The 17,057-nt window shown below is 37.0% G+C and overlaps 2 protein-coding genes across 2 annotated transcripts in view; both read right to left on the bottom strand.

Annotated features, from left to right (window-relative positions):
• Window positions 1–17,057, bottom strand: part of LOC135116013 (uncharacterized) — a 52,219-nt gene that overhangs the window by 14,037 nt on the left and 21,125 nt on the right. The window contains exons 3-4 of the mRNA XM_064033232.1: window positions 6,831–6,937; window positions 5,961–6,132 (exon numbers count right to left, since the gene is read on the bottom strand). Coding sequence (XP_063889302.1) covers window positions 5,961–6,118 — 158 coding nt within the window. The 5' untranslated portion in view covers window positions 6,119–6,132; window positions 6,831–6,937. The remainder of the gene's footprint in view (window positions 1–5,960; window positions 6,133–6,830; window positions 6,938–17,057) is intronic.
• On the bottom strand, window positions 2,357–3,793 carry LOC135116141 (sulfotransferase 1B1-like). The gene is made up of 3 exons (XM_064033374.1): window positions 3,622–3,793; window positions 3,065–3,346; window positions 2,357–2,789 (listed from the first exon to the last, which is right to left on the bottom strand). The coding sequence occupies exons 1-3, from the start codon at window positions 3,776–3,778 to the stop codon at window positions 2,638–2,640; spliced, it is 591 nt and encodes a 196-aa protein (XP_063889444.1). The 5' UTR covers window positions 3,779–3,793; the 3' UTR covers window positions 2,357–2,637.

Genomic DNA, 17,057 nt, shown 5'->3' with positions numbered 1-17,057 from the left:
TTATTATTTTTTTCCAGTTAGCAGGATAAGTGTGTGTATACTTGTATGTCTGAGTGTGGATAGTGGGTGCTGATGGGCAAGGGTGGTGCTGACATGATCACGCCATCCTACGTCACACACCATGGAACTTTCCATAGTCCATTTATTGCCATCGATAAATGACTGGTAGCACCTACATCACACTATCTAAGTATTCTTCATAGTTAATATGTTTCTAATGTATTTTGGCATGTATTATTATTAGTTATAAGTAGTTTTCCCTTGCCTTATTTACGTAATTAGAGAGCTATAGTCATGAATATATTCATGTACTTAAGTGCAGTCATCCTATCAAGATTTCTGCTGTCAGCACTTTTCGAAGGCACCAAACGTCCCTCAAGCCTGCTCCGGCAGTCTTTTGCCTGGTGTAGCGCTGTACAACGTAGAAGACACCCGTTGTCTTGTACACGCCACACCCCTCTCCCAAACACACAAAAGAGAGGTGGCGGATACATTTTATACATTACTGACTATAGAGTATAGAATTTGCGAAGTTGAAAATTTGTTAATGCATGTTTACTTAATTATCCACTAAAATTACACATTTTCTTAATTTCTTTTCAAATTTACACAACCTAATGTGTCAAGAGTTTTGCGGAAAGGCAAAAAGTAGAGAGAATTTTACCTAGTGACTATGTGTGAATCATGTAAATATGTAAAAGTATGTATGTATGTACCGTGTAAGAGTACTGTGTATATGTACTATATGTAATATTGCATAAGTAATTAAGTATAAAGGAAAGCAGCTTGGCTGGCAAGGAGAGAGAGAGAGAGAGAGAGAGAGAGAGAGAGAGAGAGAGAGAGAGAGAGAGAGAGAGAGAGAGAGAGAGAGATTTGTCGGGAGCGAGGTTATCAGCGACACACAGACTCTAATCTGATAATTGGCCCAGTACAAGGTTTGGCAGTGCCACTATTCGGGGAATCCCCGGAAAGGACCGCCTAAACGCTTTGTTCAAAATGGTCAGACCATAGGTCAGCAAATCGAGAAATGACTTACTTAAAGAAATAAATAAAAAGAAAAAAAGAAAAAAATAAATAAAATAAAAAAAAATAAAAAGAACATAACATAAGAAATAAGGGAAGCTGCAAGAAGCGACCAGGCTTACACGTGGCAGTCCCTGTATGAAACACTCCTACCTATTTCCATCTGTTATCCCCATCCATAAACTTGTCTAATCTTCTCTTAAAGCTCTCTAGTAAAAAAAGTGTAGGGGGTTCAAGTGGACAGATTTTCTAGTCAGAAGGTGTGTTAGGTAGGTTTGATGTATGTTTACAGTACCCTTGGCTACACACCCTTGTTTACAATACCCTTGACTATTTGGTGGCTTGTAGAATGCTAAGTGGTAGTTTACAAAATTCTCGAACAAAGTTTTATGCTTATTGTGGACTACGATGAAAAATGTAACACCAAAATTATACTTACTGATCTGCGCAAGGGTAGTTAGAAGCTACGGTCAGGAGCCAAAGAAGATTCAACACATAAAGTTAGTAATAGCACACTATATGATAATTCTGGTCCTTCATCCCAACTGTCTCCAACGTGTTATGCTGCCAAACGTACGTCCATTGTTCGCTTGACCAATGGACGAACTGCTGTGAGAAAATGCGTTTTGAGCGAAGGTCACGGGTTCCCACATTTGCCTGAAACATGTATTTGTATTATGCCACTCTGATGTGCAGATTATTGGTCTGGGAACTCTGAGTCGTATTAGTAGCACCAGGCTACATGTTACCACAGTTCTCTCACAGGACAGTTCTGTTTTACTGGAGAGCTCTGTGCATGTGATGCTTGGTAAAGGGCCCCATACACAGCCAATCACAATTGGTCAAACATGATGATTGTGCAGATATATTTGTCGTGTGTGAGCATGACTGAAAAATTGCACAAATGACTGAAAAAATTACACTACGGTCAGATATTTTAACCCCAATCATGATGCTTGCTCACTCATGAGTGGCGGTGTACGGCAATGAATTGTTTGGCAGGCACATGTTGATGGGCGATGGTTCTTATAATTATGTGCTTAACTCAACAGAGAGGGAGTCACTCGTTAACATTACCTTCCTTCACCACGATAAGTGTGCCTAAAACATCTTCACACCTCATACTCCTCAACTCTCTCTCTCTCTCTCTCTCTCTCTCTCTCTCTCTCTCTCTCTCTCTCTCTCTCTCTCTCTCTTTTTTCAAGCCAGGGGATCTGTGATAATGAGAGAGGTGTCCAGATGCAGTTACTAGTTATTGTTATCTTTATTTACTGAATCATGGCATGTGTTATCTAGTTTTTTTTTTTTTGTTTTTGTTTTTCTTAAAACAACGTTCACATTATATTCTTTTTATTTTCTTGGTTAAAACATTATATTGCCTGTAGATTTTCCTAATGAACCTTTTGTCCTTTATTATCTGTTGTTAAATGTAGCAAATAAATTATTTAAAGTTGATATGAATGGAAGACTTAAATATTAAAATTAAGTATTTTTGGAGTGTTAAAATAAAATACCGATCCATCCAAACAGGATGATCAAACTGCCGGATCACTGCTGTGGAAACTATGACTTGATCATGTCTGCAGTTGCGTCTTCCTGTTGCCAACCATAGAATTACTTGCACTCCACAAGCTCGGTAGTCTCTGTCTGCTGTATCTGGTACTTAAAGGGAATCTCCTCAGCCACTTCTCCACCTTTCTTCATCCACACTTCAAACTTGGCTTCCAGTTCAGGATTGAAGTAGTTCGTCCAATCCCCAGTAGTTCCTGAAGGAAACTACGTCGTGAACACTCAACCTTATTGTAAAGTTTTGTTGAGAGAGAGAGAGAGAGAGAGAGAGAGAGAGAGAGAGAGAGAGAGAGAGAGAGAGAGAGAGAGAGAGCGAGAGAGAGAGAGAGAGAGAGAGAGAGAGAGAGAGAGAGAGAGAGAGAGAGAGAGAGAGAATGACCCAATATACTGCTGCTAATAATAATGTACAATATGATGAATTAATATTATAATGTGCGTAAATTTAATCATGATGGCAAATAGGTAAACATACCTTTTCTGATGAAGTCACGCCTTCCCTCTTTCAAAGCCTGTTCGGAGTAAGAACTGGATCCGGGATTAACAGAACTCCTGTTTTTCATATGCGAAATACCGGTGTGCTCGGCGACTTGGCGGAGCTGATCCTCTGTCAGTCCCGTACCGAGGAAGGCATCAAGGCGCTTTAGTTCCTTCATCAGGTTTTCTTTCATGTCCTCATAGAAGAGGAAAAGGAAGTTAGGGTGTTGTCGCCTTTCCCAAGCCTCCTTCAGGTGGTCCCAATAAGGTGCTTGAAGGCCTGTAATTAACTTTCAAAATAAGCCTCACAACTTAACGTTGGCCACTGGCAGTATAACTAGAGCCTATTTTTCCTCATCATTGTCCCTTTTTTTCTTATTATTAATTCCTAGAAATTAAAAAAGTAATAAATCTTGACCTGTGTAATTTCAATGCCTATGTGTGTCGTATTTCTAAATTTTAAAATGTATTATACCTTGACAAACAAATATGATCCAAAATGTATAACCATGTAATAAATGTAAACAAATATATTAGTAAAAAAAAATGTCTTACACAAATCGCGGCACCATAAGTCGACAAAATCTGGAAAGTCTCCAATGAATTCTGCGACTTTCAAGGACTTCTGGTGATGGTAGTAGGAGACACATACGTCGCGGGGATTCCTTGCCACGTACACTACCTTTAAGAGTAGACAGAACAAGTGTTTCATTTCGTTACGTATACTCACACAAATACTAAATAGTTAAAAGGATATATAAAGAAAAAAAAAACTTTCTTCATACTGATATGCTCACAATACAGACTCTTCAATAAACAGGATAAATAGAAAAAATAAATAAAATTATGATTTATGAAAACATGATAAATATATATATATATATATATATATATATATATATATATATATATATATATATATATATATATATATATATATATATATATATATATATATATATATATATATATATATATATATATATATATATATATATAGATATATAGATATATAGATAGATAGATAGATAGATAGATAGATAGATAGATAGATAGATAGAGACAGACAGACAGACAGACAGACAGACAGACAGACAGACAGATGGATAGATGGATAGATGGATAGATAGATAAATAGATAGATAGATAGATAGATATAGATAGATAGATGAAAGAGAATTCGCTAGTGAGACAGAAGCAGGCAGGGAGTTCCATAGTTTACCAGAAAAAGGAGTGAATGATTGAGAATACTGGTTAACTCTTGCATTAAAGAGGTGGACAGAATAGGGGTAAGATAAAGTAGAAGGTCTTGTGCAGCGAGGCAGCAAGAGAAATTAGCAAGATCAGAAAAGCAATTACTGTAAAACAGAGGTAGAAAAAAGCAAGAAATGCAACATTGCGCCGATGAAAGAGAGACTGAAGACGATCAGTTAGAGAAAAGAAGTTTTTAAGACAAAATGCTCTTGATTCTACCTTGTCTAAAAAAGCATTATGACTGGAACCCCCCATCATACAAGTGAAGCATACTACTTACATGGACGGATAAGGAACCTATACAAACTTAGCTGGGGGAGGGTGTCTGAGAAAAACAGGCGGAGACGACTCAAAACAGTTAATTTCATAGAAGCTGTTTTAGCTAGAGATGAGAAGTAAAGTTTCCAGTTTGGGTTTTGTATCTGAATCAGCAAATTCTTGAGACAGCGCCAGAGGCCTTGAGGGAGAACAGAGAGGTGGCGTTACTCAGGGGATAAATTCGGGTGTGGCGTGATGGTGTGTGTGTGTGTGTGTGTGTGTGTGTGTGTGTGTGTAGATATTAGTGATGTGGTGGTACAGCCCTGATATCCAAGATCTGGTTGGTGAGTCTTTTGTGGTACCAAGAGCTCTTGTCCGCTGAAATTTGGTTGGTGAGTTGTGTGAGTTGTGGCGTTATTGCTGTCTTTGGGGTTGGTGTTGTGGTGTTATTGGTGTCTTTGGTTATGGTGTTATAGGTGATCTATGGTGACGATGGTGATGTCTTGTGAGGTTTGAGGAGGTAAAAGACAGGAATTGTTATTTGGTGACGCGGTGACAGCGTCTAGAGAAATTCCCGCAGCTTGGGAAAATATTTCAGCGGCCTATGAAGGAGTAAAAAGGTTTAGTGTTTTGTGAAGTGACGGAAATGTCACATATTGATGAGTATAACCTCTGAGCAATAAGGGAGGCGATATAAGAGCCTGAGTAAAAAGGGGGAATCTATTGTGAGTGAGTGTGGGAATTATTCTGTGTTGGTCTAGGGTAGAAATTTGCTCCCTAATTTCCTTTAATGTGTACGACCTCAATTTGTTTGTGAGTTAACATTATTATTAATATACTGTAATTATATAGAATAATTGTGTTTTCTACCCCAACATTGATTTTGTATTGAGGTGATTCCTGGCGTGATGTGCCAAGGTAAGGGTTTTGTGAGAGGGTGTCATAGCTGGTGATTTCGGATTGGTCGGGTAGGTATTCAAGGTCTTTTAAAAATCCATACCTTTAAAACATTCTGAGATCAGTGTAACGTCCACTTTCTTAGAAAGATAACGGGTATCGTGACAATAAGGTTTGCACATCAACAAATGGTCATACATTTTTCATTCGCAGCAATAACAGCCTCTCTCGAGCAGGGCTCAACCGTTAACTTCATTACTCCTTTCACCACAATTTTTATTCATTCTTACCTCTTGTGTATAAATCAGCTGGCATTCTTAGATATCACTGGGACACTTAGTTATGGAAATGCTAAGTAACAAAGACGTGAGGAAGATAAATTTGGAGGTATTTGTATTTAAAGTGCTTCTAGGGTAAGGAAAGTAATTAGAATACAGTTGTGATTAACGTAAACAGATACATTAAGAACCTAAAAAGTGATATACCTGAATTCACGGTATTTCTTGGTGAGCGCCACGCAGTGAGGAGGGAGGAGATGACGGCAGGTACCCACTGCTACCAGTCCTTGGCGTAAACCTAAAAATTTTGACTTGAGCTCCTGTTGCTGTTCCTCCGGAAGATGCTGAACATTTTCGTCTGACATCGTCTTCTTCAGTGCTTTTTAAGAAAAAATATCGAGTCGTAAGTAATAACAATCAATTAATAATATAATCGTTTTTAAACAACAACATTAATTACTTGCCTTACTTCTGAACGTCAAGTGAATATGAAGTATGGATGGAATCAGATGAAATACCACATATCTAATTTGGGTTAGATTTTTGGAAGTATTATGCAACGATGCCTTTTTTTTTTTTTTCAACAGAGGAAAAATATTCTTTAGACAAGAAAGAGCAGAGTTATCTTTCCAATGTATACAACCAACTAGCACAAAACAGAGCATTTCTATAGTTTAAACGCGAGAGTAGTAGGTTTAATAGTCAAACTTATCAACAGGCATAACAATAACAAATCAAACAGGTTTGCGTAACAATGTAAATCAGCGACGACAAGATTGACGGATTCATGCGAGGCACCTCAACAATTATAGACAATAACAACTTCTAGTTTTCAGATGGTTAGATAAAACAACGCTATAGAACAAAGAAAACTTGATGTAAAAAGCGTCAAGTTGATCGAGGTAGAGATGGCCTTCACCATACAGAATGCCAATAAAAAAAAGAATGATGTATCGATATGGTATTTGCTCTGCACTCGATGAAAAAAAAAAAATACGTCTCCATTTAGAAAATCGTGGAGGTTTCACTGCAAGATCAAGTGACTGAATCAGGCATTAGGATGGGTATAATGCTTACCTAGACCAGCGAACAGTCCAAAGGGAGGATGCAGACAGCGTTCTTGAGGTGAATACACAGTCCCTTACTGATATCGGGCTAGACCAGCGTTACCAACACCTAAAGACCTACAGGTCAAAATGAGAATGTTATTACAGCATACTAGTTGCACTTTTTTTTTATTTGTATACAGCTGAAAACCAAAAAGAGAAAAAAATGTTATCTTCTTACAAACAATTTCATTATATAGATAATGTAGATAATATACTGTATATGTCTGAATAATATTTTCAATATATTACAAATGAGAATTTACCTACTTTTGTTTGGAAATAAACATTCTTGCAGCTTTAGCATAATCAATATTTATTTTCTCTTTCGATCTAGAATACAGGAGCTACCCAATATTAAAGTATAAATTATCTAATGGCTTCCACATTTTTTTTTTTTTCCAGTGTATATAGGTCACGCTGCCACACCGGCGGCCCTGTAACTCATATCATGTGTCAGCTGCCACATTTATGACCGGTATTTTCCATTATAACGAGAGGAGTTCTCATCACTTGTCAATATAGCTTTCTTTTTTTTTTTCTGTGGACATAGCACAAGGTAATAATAGACAGTGAAAAGGAGTATTTTTTTTTTGGCATATTGTGGCGGGACGCCTCGCCCGCCTCACATTCCATTCTCCGCACGGAACAGATAGAGAAAAACACTTCTCCTTATATCCATACAACAGTACACAAAGTCACCATGCAATACCGTCACGACAGGCAGGTACAGAGGCGGCAAGCAAAAAAACCGTCACGGTCTGTCACACGCAAACTCTACTCTCAAGGACTCAACTCACTTTCCTTTGTCCCCTTCCTCACACGTCTTCTTACTTCGCGGTCTCAATTCTCACTGACCCTGAGTACCACAGAATGCCTCAAACCCTGCCTCCCAGTTCATCTCTGCCAGGAGACACTTAACTACTCCTATTGTACCTTGCAAGATAAATACGAATCATGCAGATTATATACTGTTAAGGATAATATTATTACTATTTATGCTATACATATATATATATATATATATATATATATATATATATATATATATATATATATATATATATATATATATATATATATATATATATATATATATATATATATATATATATATATATATATATATATATATATATATATATATATCCACCCATACCAATAATTCGTAATTGCACCATATTTACTCAGATTTTAAAAGAGCTCTATGCACCAAGAACCGAGGCCAAATTGCTCTGGGGTGGCAACAGTGGTGGAGACTGTTATGCAAATAATTTCGTACCACTGCCTTCCAGACGTACGACGCAACTGCTAGAAGTTGAGACTCGGTTGTAACGAAAATCAACAACATAAATTCACATTTATGCTGGTAATTATTATTGTTATTATTATTATCATTATTATTATTATTATTATTATTATTATCATTATTATTATTATCATCACCATCACCATCATTATCATTATACCAATTACAATATAAGCAGTGACGACAATTGCATACATCATCATGCTCCCGTATGCAAATCACGATTTCTTGCTTAGCTCGTCTACCCTGCTTCCTCCTTATCTCCCTCATTCTTTCATCACACAAGATAAGTTTATTGCTTAGTCACCATTCCGATGTTTACAACGACTTTATCTCGACTTGCAAAGCATTAGGAAACTATTACTACGGATGTCGTTACCACACACACACACACACACACACACACACACACACACACACACACACACAGAGAGAGAGAGAGAGAGAGAGAGAGAGAGAGAGAGAGAGAGAGAGAGAGAGAGAGAGAGAGAGAGAGAGAGAGAGAGAGAGAGAACCTTAAAGTGGAAATCCTGCACCATTTGTTTTTGCTTTTTCATACTTATTTGCCGACACGATACGCCTCCATATTAAATGCATACTTCATATATATATATATATATATATATATATATATATATATATATATATATATATATATATATATATATATATATATATATATATATATATATATATATATATATATATAGGGATGATGATTCTGCCAAAAATCCTGAGGCACGAGGAATGAGATAAATCAAATTCAACAAAAACTAGGTAAATTTATTATTTCAATAGTACAGTTTCACAAAAATTGTGCCGCAGACAACTGTTTAAGTTGATAGACGTACTGTATGGCCAATGTGTGGAAATTGAACCATTGGCGCAGTGACCACAGTTACCCCTCACCAGTGGCGCCTATGTCCACCGTAACCACCTCGTCGACTGTAGAAACCACCGCCTCCTCCGCAACACCTTCCTCTGCCCTTCTTTCCCTTTTTGCCAAAGATGGGCTCAGGGCCGGCCACGGGATCTGGGTCAGGCCGAGCCTCGCTGCCCACTAGCGCACCGCACACAACAACCAACATCACTACCAGTAGAGACCACTGTAAAGGCGGTGAAATTCAATTCAATTAATGTTGAAGTCTTATCATTGAAAGAAAAGAAGCTGCGGGGGTCTGGAGTAGGAATTAAGGGGGAATGTCTCTCTTGAAATTTTCCAGTAACCGCAGGTAAAGTTTGGGTATTTGTTTATAAAATCGCACATATAAAGTGTATATATTTTTTTAGTTTGCCCCCTTACAAAAAAAAAAAAAAAAATCTTGCGAATGCTCCTTAAAGAACCTGAAGAGAAATGTCCCATAACTTTCAAAACTGTAAAATATATGCACATTTTATTCTTGTATTCTTGTCTCTTATTTAGCTATTTTCTCCATTGTTCGAACATAAATAAGCCTTGCTTAGTTTTAGAACATTTTATCTTGCTTTTGGATTCAACTCGTGCGGGAGAAAGAAATGCTTCTGTGTAAATAAACAAAGAAACAAATAAACAAGAAAAGCTTCATTTAGGATTTTTCCGGTCTTTCATGTGTTAAAACTGGTACAAAAATAGTCCTGCATTGATTGACAGTTTCAGTGATAAATTTTAGTGGAAGAAATAAAGCTTACCAGCTTCATGGTGACTTCTTTAATCTAACTCCTCGGTGTGTCAGTGGGCTTTGAATGACATTATTCACGTCCAGGTCTTATATACACGTACTTGGTGGCTATGGTTCCTCAACCTTGCTAAAACAACCGCCACCGGGAAGTGATGCCGTCATGGTAACAAGTTTCACATTGAGAAATCCTCAGAATGTGAGCTGAAGAACCGAATCAGTGTTCTAAATGTGAAGTGAACTGGGCTACCTAGTACGTTCACCGGTATAGATGTAAAATGTCGAGCTGAATTCGCAAGCCGATTATAAATTAAACAACATTTATAGCGAACAATATTTACTAAATAACATCTAAAATACCGTGTGTGGAGGTTACCTTGTGCCAACACTCCGGCACGAAGGGGACGCAAATAAGGGAGGAAGGGCAAGGAGGCAGGAGAGAAACTCATGTGAGTAAATACGGTAGTGGGTCGCAAATAAAGCTGACCTTCGTGCTTCTGATTGTGGGAAAATGCAAACAGTTTCTTTACTACGTAACTACTTTTTTTCATCAGACTTCTCAGGTGGGCTTTTGTATTTTAAAAGATTACATCTGACCATTAAAACCATTAAAAAGCATTTTAGCACACACAGGTAAGTTTCTCCGGTCATGATATATTTTGAAACAGATAAGAACTGCACACACAGCAGGTATTTAAAAAAGGAAAGCAAAATGTCACAAAATACAATAATAATCATAGATATTTCTTGTTGGGAGAAGCAAGAGGTAGAGTAATTTATGTAGAAACAGTTTGATCTCATTTTAATCACTCTCTTCTCTCATTTTACTTTTTGTTCAGCCGTTTACTAGTATCACCCTTATCACCGTAATAACCGCCACTGTAGCCACTGTCATAATTATAGCCTCCACTATAACCCCAAAAGTTTCCGTATCCGCCTCCTCATCCCCTTCGCCGTAGCCATATATATATATATATATATATATATATATATATATATATATATATATATATATATATATATATATATATATATATATATATATATATATATATATATAACTAAGTACGTTTCAGGAATTGACACATGCTGAAGAACAAATATAGGTACAACTATGGTGGCATTATTTGTGAAGATACGGAAAACAAATGAATAGATGATTTATACACCGTACTTCCAAACCTCTCAATCTGGCGAGTTGCAGGTATCACAAGGACCAGAGAAAGTGGTTGTGATGGCGGACTTTAATGCCAGAGTAGGACAACCCAGAATTAGAGACGGATGTAATAATTGATATGTGCACCAGGAACTTAAACTTCAGATAAAACCTCGATAGAACACTTGTGAATGCAGTCGAACACTTGTGAATGCAATCGGTGCAAAAAAAAAAAAAAAAAAAAAAAAAAAAAAAAAAAATATATATATATATATATATATATATATATATATATATATATATATATATATATATATATATATATATATATATATATATATATATATATATATATATATATATATATATATATATCAGAATGTCTGTGATTTAATTCTACAATTTGCACCTGTGTATTAGTCTCAGCAATTATTGTTATTATATATATGTATATTCACCATTTCATATATCCATCCCACATGCGTGTTTTCATACATTCATCCCACGTGTGTCCATGTCCAGCCAGCCTATTCTATTTTAACCTTTCTTCTTCTCTACCTCTCAAGGGAATTTCACACCCACTTCCAGTCCTTAGGGAAAAGGTCTCTCTCTCTCTCTCTCTCTCTCTCTCTCTCTCTCTCTCTCTCTCTCTCTCTCTCTCTGTCTCTGTCTCTCTCTCTCTCTCTCTCTCTCTCTCTCTCTCTCTCTCTCTCTCTCTCTCTCTCTCTGTCTCTCTCTCTGTCTCTCTCTCTCTCTCTCTCTCTCTCTCTCTCTCTCTCTCTCTCTCTCTCGTCTGGAGTGTGGCAGGCCTTGTGGATTCGCTCCTGATAATACTCGCAAATTACCAAGAATCTAAATGACTAAGGTATGGTCTAAGAAGATCTAACGGTGCATGAAGATACCTAGATATCGTTGAGCCTGGGAAAAGTGCTTAAGGGTTTTTGGACTTAGATATAATTTAAGGCAAAACATTGTTGTTGGGCCGCGGTGGTGCGGCGCAACAACGCTCGCCCACCTGCCAATAATACCCCCACACTACCAAAGGAAAGTCACAACCCACACCACTTACGACACAGGACACCTATACATAACAGGTTCAGTAGATTACACGAAACACATGTTGATAATCACAATATAAATAATTTCAACAGCCGCAATAGAGCCAAGTACAACAACCCCAGCCAAAAATACGGTAATAACTATATGAAGAAAGTTGGTTGCTATAACTGTGGTGAGTTTAATCACAGACAATTTACATGTAGATTTGATCATAAATTACAATGTGGCAAGTGTAATTCTTTAGGGCACAAGAGTCGTCTATGTACGTATTATTCTACATAGGGGTGTGGCGAAGAAGACCTTGCCGGATGTTTTAAGAATAGAAAGGACTCATTAGTGATTGAGCATATCAATGCTCAATCCCTTATTTCTAGTCTGGATGAGGTCAAGCTGCTAATACAGGAAAGAAATATAGATGTTTTATGCATAACTGAAACATGGCTTCTTCCACACACCCCGGATCATCTTATAAATATATCTGATTTTAATATTTTTAGATGTGATAATGGACGTGGTGCTGGAACATGTATTTACGTAAGAGACACACTGAAATCTAATGTATTATCTCTTGATATAGTTAGACCACCCGGTATTGAGGATGTGTGGGTAACTGTGCAGTGCCGCAAACTGCCCTCCATTATGGTCGGCTGTATGTATAGACACCCTAAGGCATTAGCTGTGTCCTACGAGTATATAGAAGATGTTTTTAGGTTTTTAATTGTCAAAAAGAAGTCTCCTTTTATTCTCGGTGATTTTATTGATAATATAATTTTAAAAGATAGCAGATTAAATAGACTAATAAAGAATAACAAGCTTGCTCAGATAATAGACAAACCGACTCGCATTACCGCTACCTCGTCAACACTCTTAGATTTAGTTATAACTAATAAACCTGAAATGATCTTAACACACAGTACTGTCCCACAAATTGTTGCAGACCATGATCTTGTCAGCGTGCAAGTAAATATAAGCAAACCAAAACGTAGGCCTGGTATTAAGACGTTTCGTCAGCTCGGAAAATACAGTCAAGAAACCTTTTCTACATTATTAGTGCAGAATTCACCAGCCATGAATTAAATGTTTTTAACCGACGATGTCAATGACCAGGTCAGAATTTTTAATGACGTTTTTACTAAAACTTTAAACGCTTGTGCTCCTTTTGTAACAAAAGTAATCCGCAGACCACCTGCACCTTGGATGACTGATGACATCCGACGCGCTATTCTAATCAGGAACAATGTTAGAAGTAAATTTAAAAAATACCGTCACAACGTAACATTACAAGACGAATACAAGAGAGAGAAAAAGCTGGTCACTGTACTTATAAAAAATGCTATAAATTCCTATTATAATAAGCAACTGCAAACCCAAAGAGGGAACACTGCTAGAACTTGGAAACTCATCAGAGAAATTGTTCCTGATAAGAAAAGTAATACCAATGTACATCCATATGACGACTGTGGAGATAAAGCAGATGAATTTAATTCGCACTTTGTGAACGTAGGAAAATTTACATATGAAAAAAACTCAACAGACTCTACACAATGATAATTATGTATCACCACTTGACACTGATGTTGCTCTTTTCAACACAAATAATTTTAGACCTCAGCCTGTCGACGTGAGTACTGTTATACTTACTGTTAAAGCTTTAAATGATACTAGGTCTGTTGGTTCAGATGGCATACCATTGAAATTTATCCGTGATGCTTTACATGTTGTTGCACAATATTTGACTTGTATTATAAATACGTCCATAGTTACCGGTGTGTTTCCTGACGCCTGGAAGCATGCAATAGTAGTACCAATCTTTAAAAATGGAGATGTTGATAATGTTAGTAATTATCGGCCAATCTCACTTCTCCCAATTTTATCTAAGATACTAGAAAAAATTATTGCAAACCAATTGGCAAATTACTTAGAGGACAAAAAACTTTTATCCAACAGCCAGCATGATTTCAGGCGTCATCTGTCTACTGAGACAGCATTGACAGTGATTACTGATAAAATATATAAAAATATGGACCAGAAAAAAAAATCTTTACTTACTCTATGTGATCTGTCTAAAGCATTCGACAGTGTTAATCATAACATTCTGATACAAAAATGTATTCAGCTCAAAATTGATCCCTTGTGGTTTAGCAGCTACCTGAAAAATAGAACTCAATCAGTACGTGTAAAGAATTCAACATCAAAGAAAAAAAGTATACATTTTGGAGTTCCACAAGGGTCAGTTTTGGGCCCAATTCTATTCAACATCTTTGTCAACGACTTGATTGTAAAGGTTAAAAATTGTCTCGTGGTACAATACGCCGACGACACACAGTTTCTGCACTCCAGCTACACTAATGAACTACCTCGTCTAATCAGGGACACTGAAGCAACCATAAAGTGTATAAAGAATTATTTTCTCACTAATGGTCTAATGTTGAATACAGGTAAAACCCAATGTATCCTCATTGGAAACAGACAACTTCTGGCACAGGTTCCTCCTAATATTGTGATACAAATAGATGGGGACACCATCATCCCAAGTAATTATGTTAAAAATCTAGGTGTGTACATGGACCGTTTTATGCTCTTTGATAAACACACTGATGAAATGAGTAAAAAAGTAGTCGGTTTATTAATGTTTTTAAGCCGTATAAGTAAGAGTCTTGACAAACCCTCCAGAATACTTGTTGTGCAGACAATTATACTCAGTTTGATTAACTATTGCATCAGAATATGGGGCACCACAAACTTAACAGTAATAAATAAGACTCAAAAACTACAAAATTTTGCCGCAAAACTAGCTATGGGAGGTGCAAGAAAATTCGATCATGCTTCACCAATAATACAAAAACTTGGGTGGCTAAAAATTATCGAAAAGTATAAACTGGAGACGTGTACCACAGTTTTTAAGATACTAAATGGTTTTCATCCAGATTGGTATAAGAAATTTTTAACTGTTCATGAAACAACTGATAGTTCAACACGACAGCAGAGTTGCTTATTTATACCAAAGACTCGAAAAGATACCGGTGCCAGAAGTTTGGATGTGACAGGCCCAAAAATGTGGAACAGTCTGCCTTCTGATGTTACTAGCGCTGTCTCTGTGTCCAGTTTTAAAAGTAGACTCACTCGATATCTTTTAAAATAGTGTTTTTTAATATTACTATGTTTTTAGTTTCTACATTTATTCCATTTTATATTATGACTTCAATTTACTTTTCCTATATGAATAGTTTTAATATGTAGACACAACCAAACATATGGTTCTAGGTCAGAGTATAAAATACTACTATACCCAATCGTTCCTCACACTATGTAAAATGAATAACCACTGTTCAAATGGAAATAAAGTTATTATTATTATTATTATTATTATTATTATTATTATTACTCTCTCTCTCTCTCTCTCTCTCTCTCTCTCTCTCTCTCTCTCTCTCTCTCTCTCTCTCTCTCTCTCTCTCTCTCTCTCTCTCTCTCTCTCTCTACGTAGGAGGGATACTAGCCAAGGGCAACAAAAATCCAATAGTAAAAAAAAAAAACTCCCATTGAGACGGCAGTGCCATAAAAGTGTCCAAAGCGGTAGTACAAAATTGAAGGATAAGTGTCTTGAAACCTCCCTCTTGAAGGAATTCAAGTCACAGGAAGATGGAAATACAGAAGCAGGCAGGGAGTTCTAGAGTTTACCAAAAAAAAGGGATGAATGATTGAGAATACTGGTTAACTATTGCATTAGAGAGGTGGACAGAATAGGATTGAGAGAAAGAAGAAAGTTTTGTGCAGCGAGGCCGCGGGAGGAGGGAAGGCATGCAGTTAGCAAGATCAGAAGAGCAGTCAGCATGAAAATAGCGGTAGAAGATAGTCTACTAGAGATGCAACATTGCGGCGATGAGTGAGAGGCTAAAGACAGTGAGTTAGAGGAGAGGAATTGATGAGACAAAAAGCCTTTGATTTCACCGTGTCTAGAAGAGCGGTATGAGTAGAACCTACCCAGACGTGTGAAGCATACTCCATACATGGACGGGTAAAAGCCCTTGTACAGTTAGCAGCTGGGGGTGGCGGTGAAAAAAAAAAAAAAAAAAAAAAAAAACTGGCGGAGAACGCCTAACTTCATAGAAGCTGTTTGAGTTACAAATGAGATGTGAAGTTTCCAGTTCAGATTGTAAGTAAAGGACAGACCGAGGATGTTCAGTGTAGAAGAGGGTGATAGTTGAGTGTCATTGAAGAAGAGGGGATAGTTGTCTGGAGGGTTGTGTCGAGTTGATAAATGGAGGAATTGAGTTTTTGAGGCCCTGAACAAAACCAAGTTTTCTCTGCCCCAATCAGAAATTTTAGAAAGATCAGAAGCCAGGCGTTCTGTAGCTTCCCTGCGTGAAATGTTTACCTCCTGAAGGGTTGGACGTCTATGAAAAGACGTGGAAAAGTGCAGGGTGGTATCATCAGCGTAGGAGTGGATAGGACAAGAAGTTTGGTTTAGGTCATTGATGAATAATAAGAAGAGAGTGGGTGACAGGCCAGAACCCTGAGGAACACCACTGTTAATAGATTTAGTAAAAGAACAGTGTTCTATGGCCCACGCCGTGTAATCGAATCTCTTTATAGCCACAAAGTAAAAATTTTAGATCTCAAAACCTTAGTGGAACAGATCGTCCATATCGTTCATTTGAAGCGTGTGAACAGAGGATTCGATGATGAGTGTGCACATCAGGTATCATTAGGTTCTTTTTTAACAGATCCTTCAAGCGAATCAAGCTTAACCACACACACACCTTACAAACTGAAACTTTCGTTCCCCATTTCAAGGTTTAATCATCCAATTTCAATATCATGTATATATATGTGTATATTTTTCTTTACTTATATGTATTGTACATGTATTACATTATATTATCATGTCTGTATGTTATTATCAAGTTTCTCGTTCCGTAATCTCCCTCTCTGATGTCATGCATTATCTGTTAATCACTCCCATCTTACTGCTCTCTTTTTTTTTTCGTGGGGGAAGGCATCTGTATCAGTCTCAACAAT

Source organism: Scylla paramamosain, chromosome 30 (assembly GCF_035594125.1).
Source record: "Scylla paramamosain isolate STU-SP2022 chromosome 30, ASM3559412v1, whole genome shotgun sequence".
NCBI lineage: Eukaryota > Metazoa > Arthropoda > Malacostraca > Decapoda > Portunidae > Scylla > Scylla paramamosain.
The sequence above is the reverse complement of the archived record's forward strand: the minus strand, read 5'-3'. Positions and strand labels throughout refer to the sequence as shown.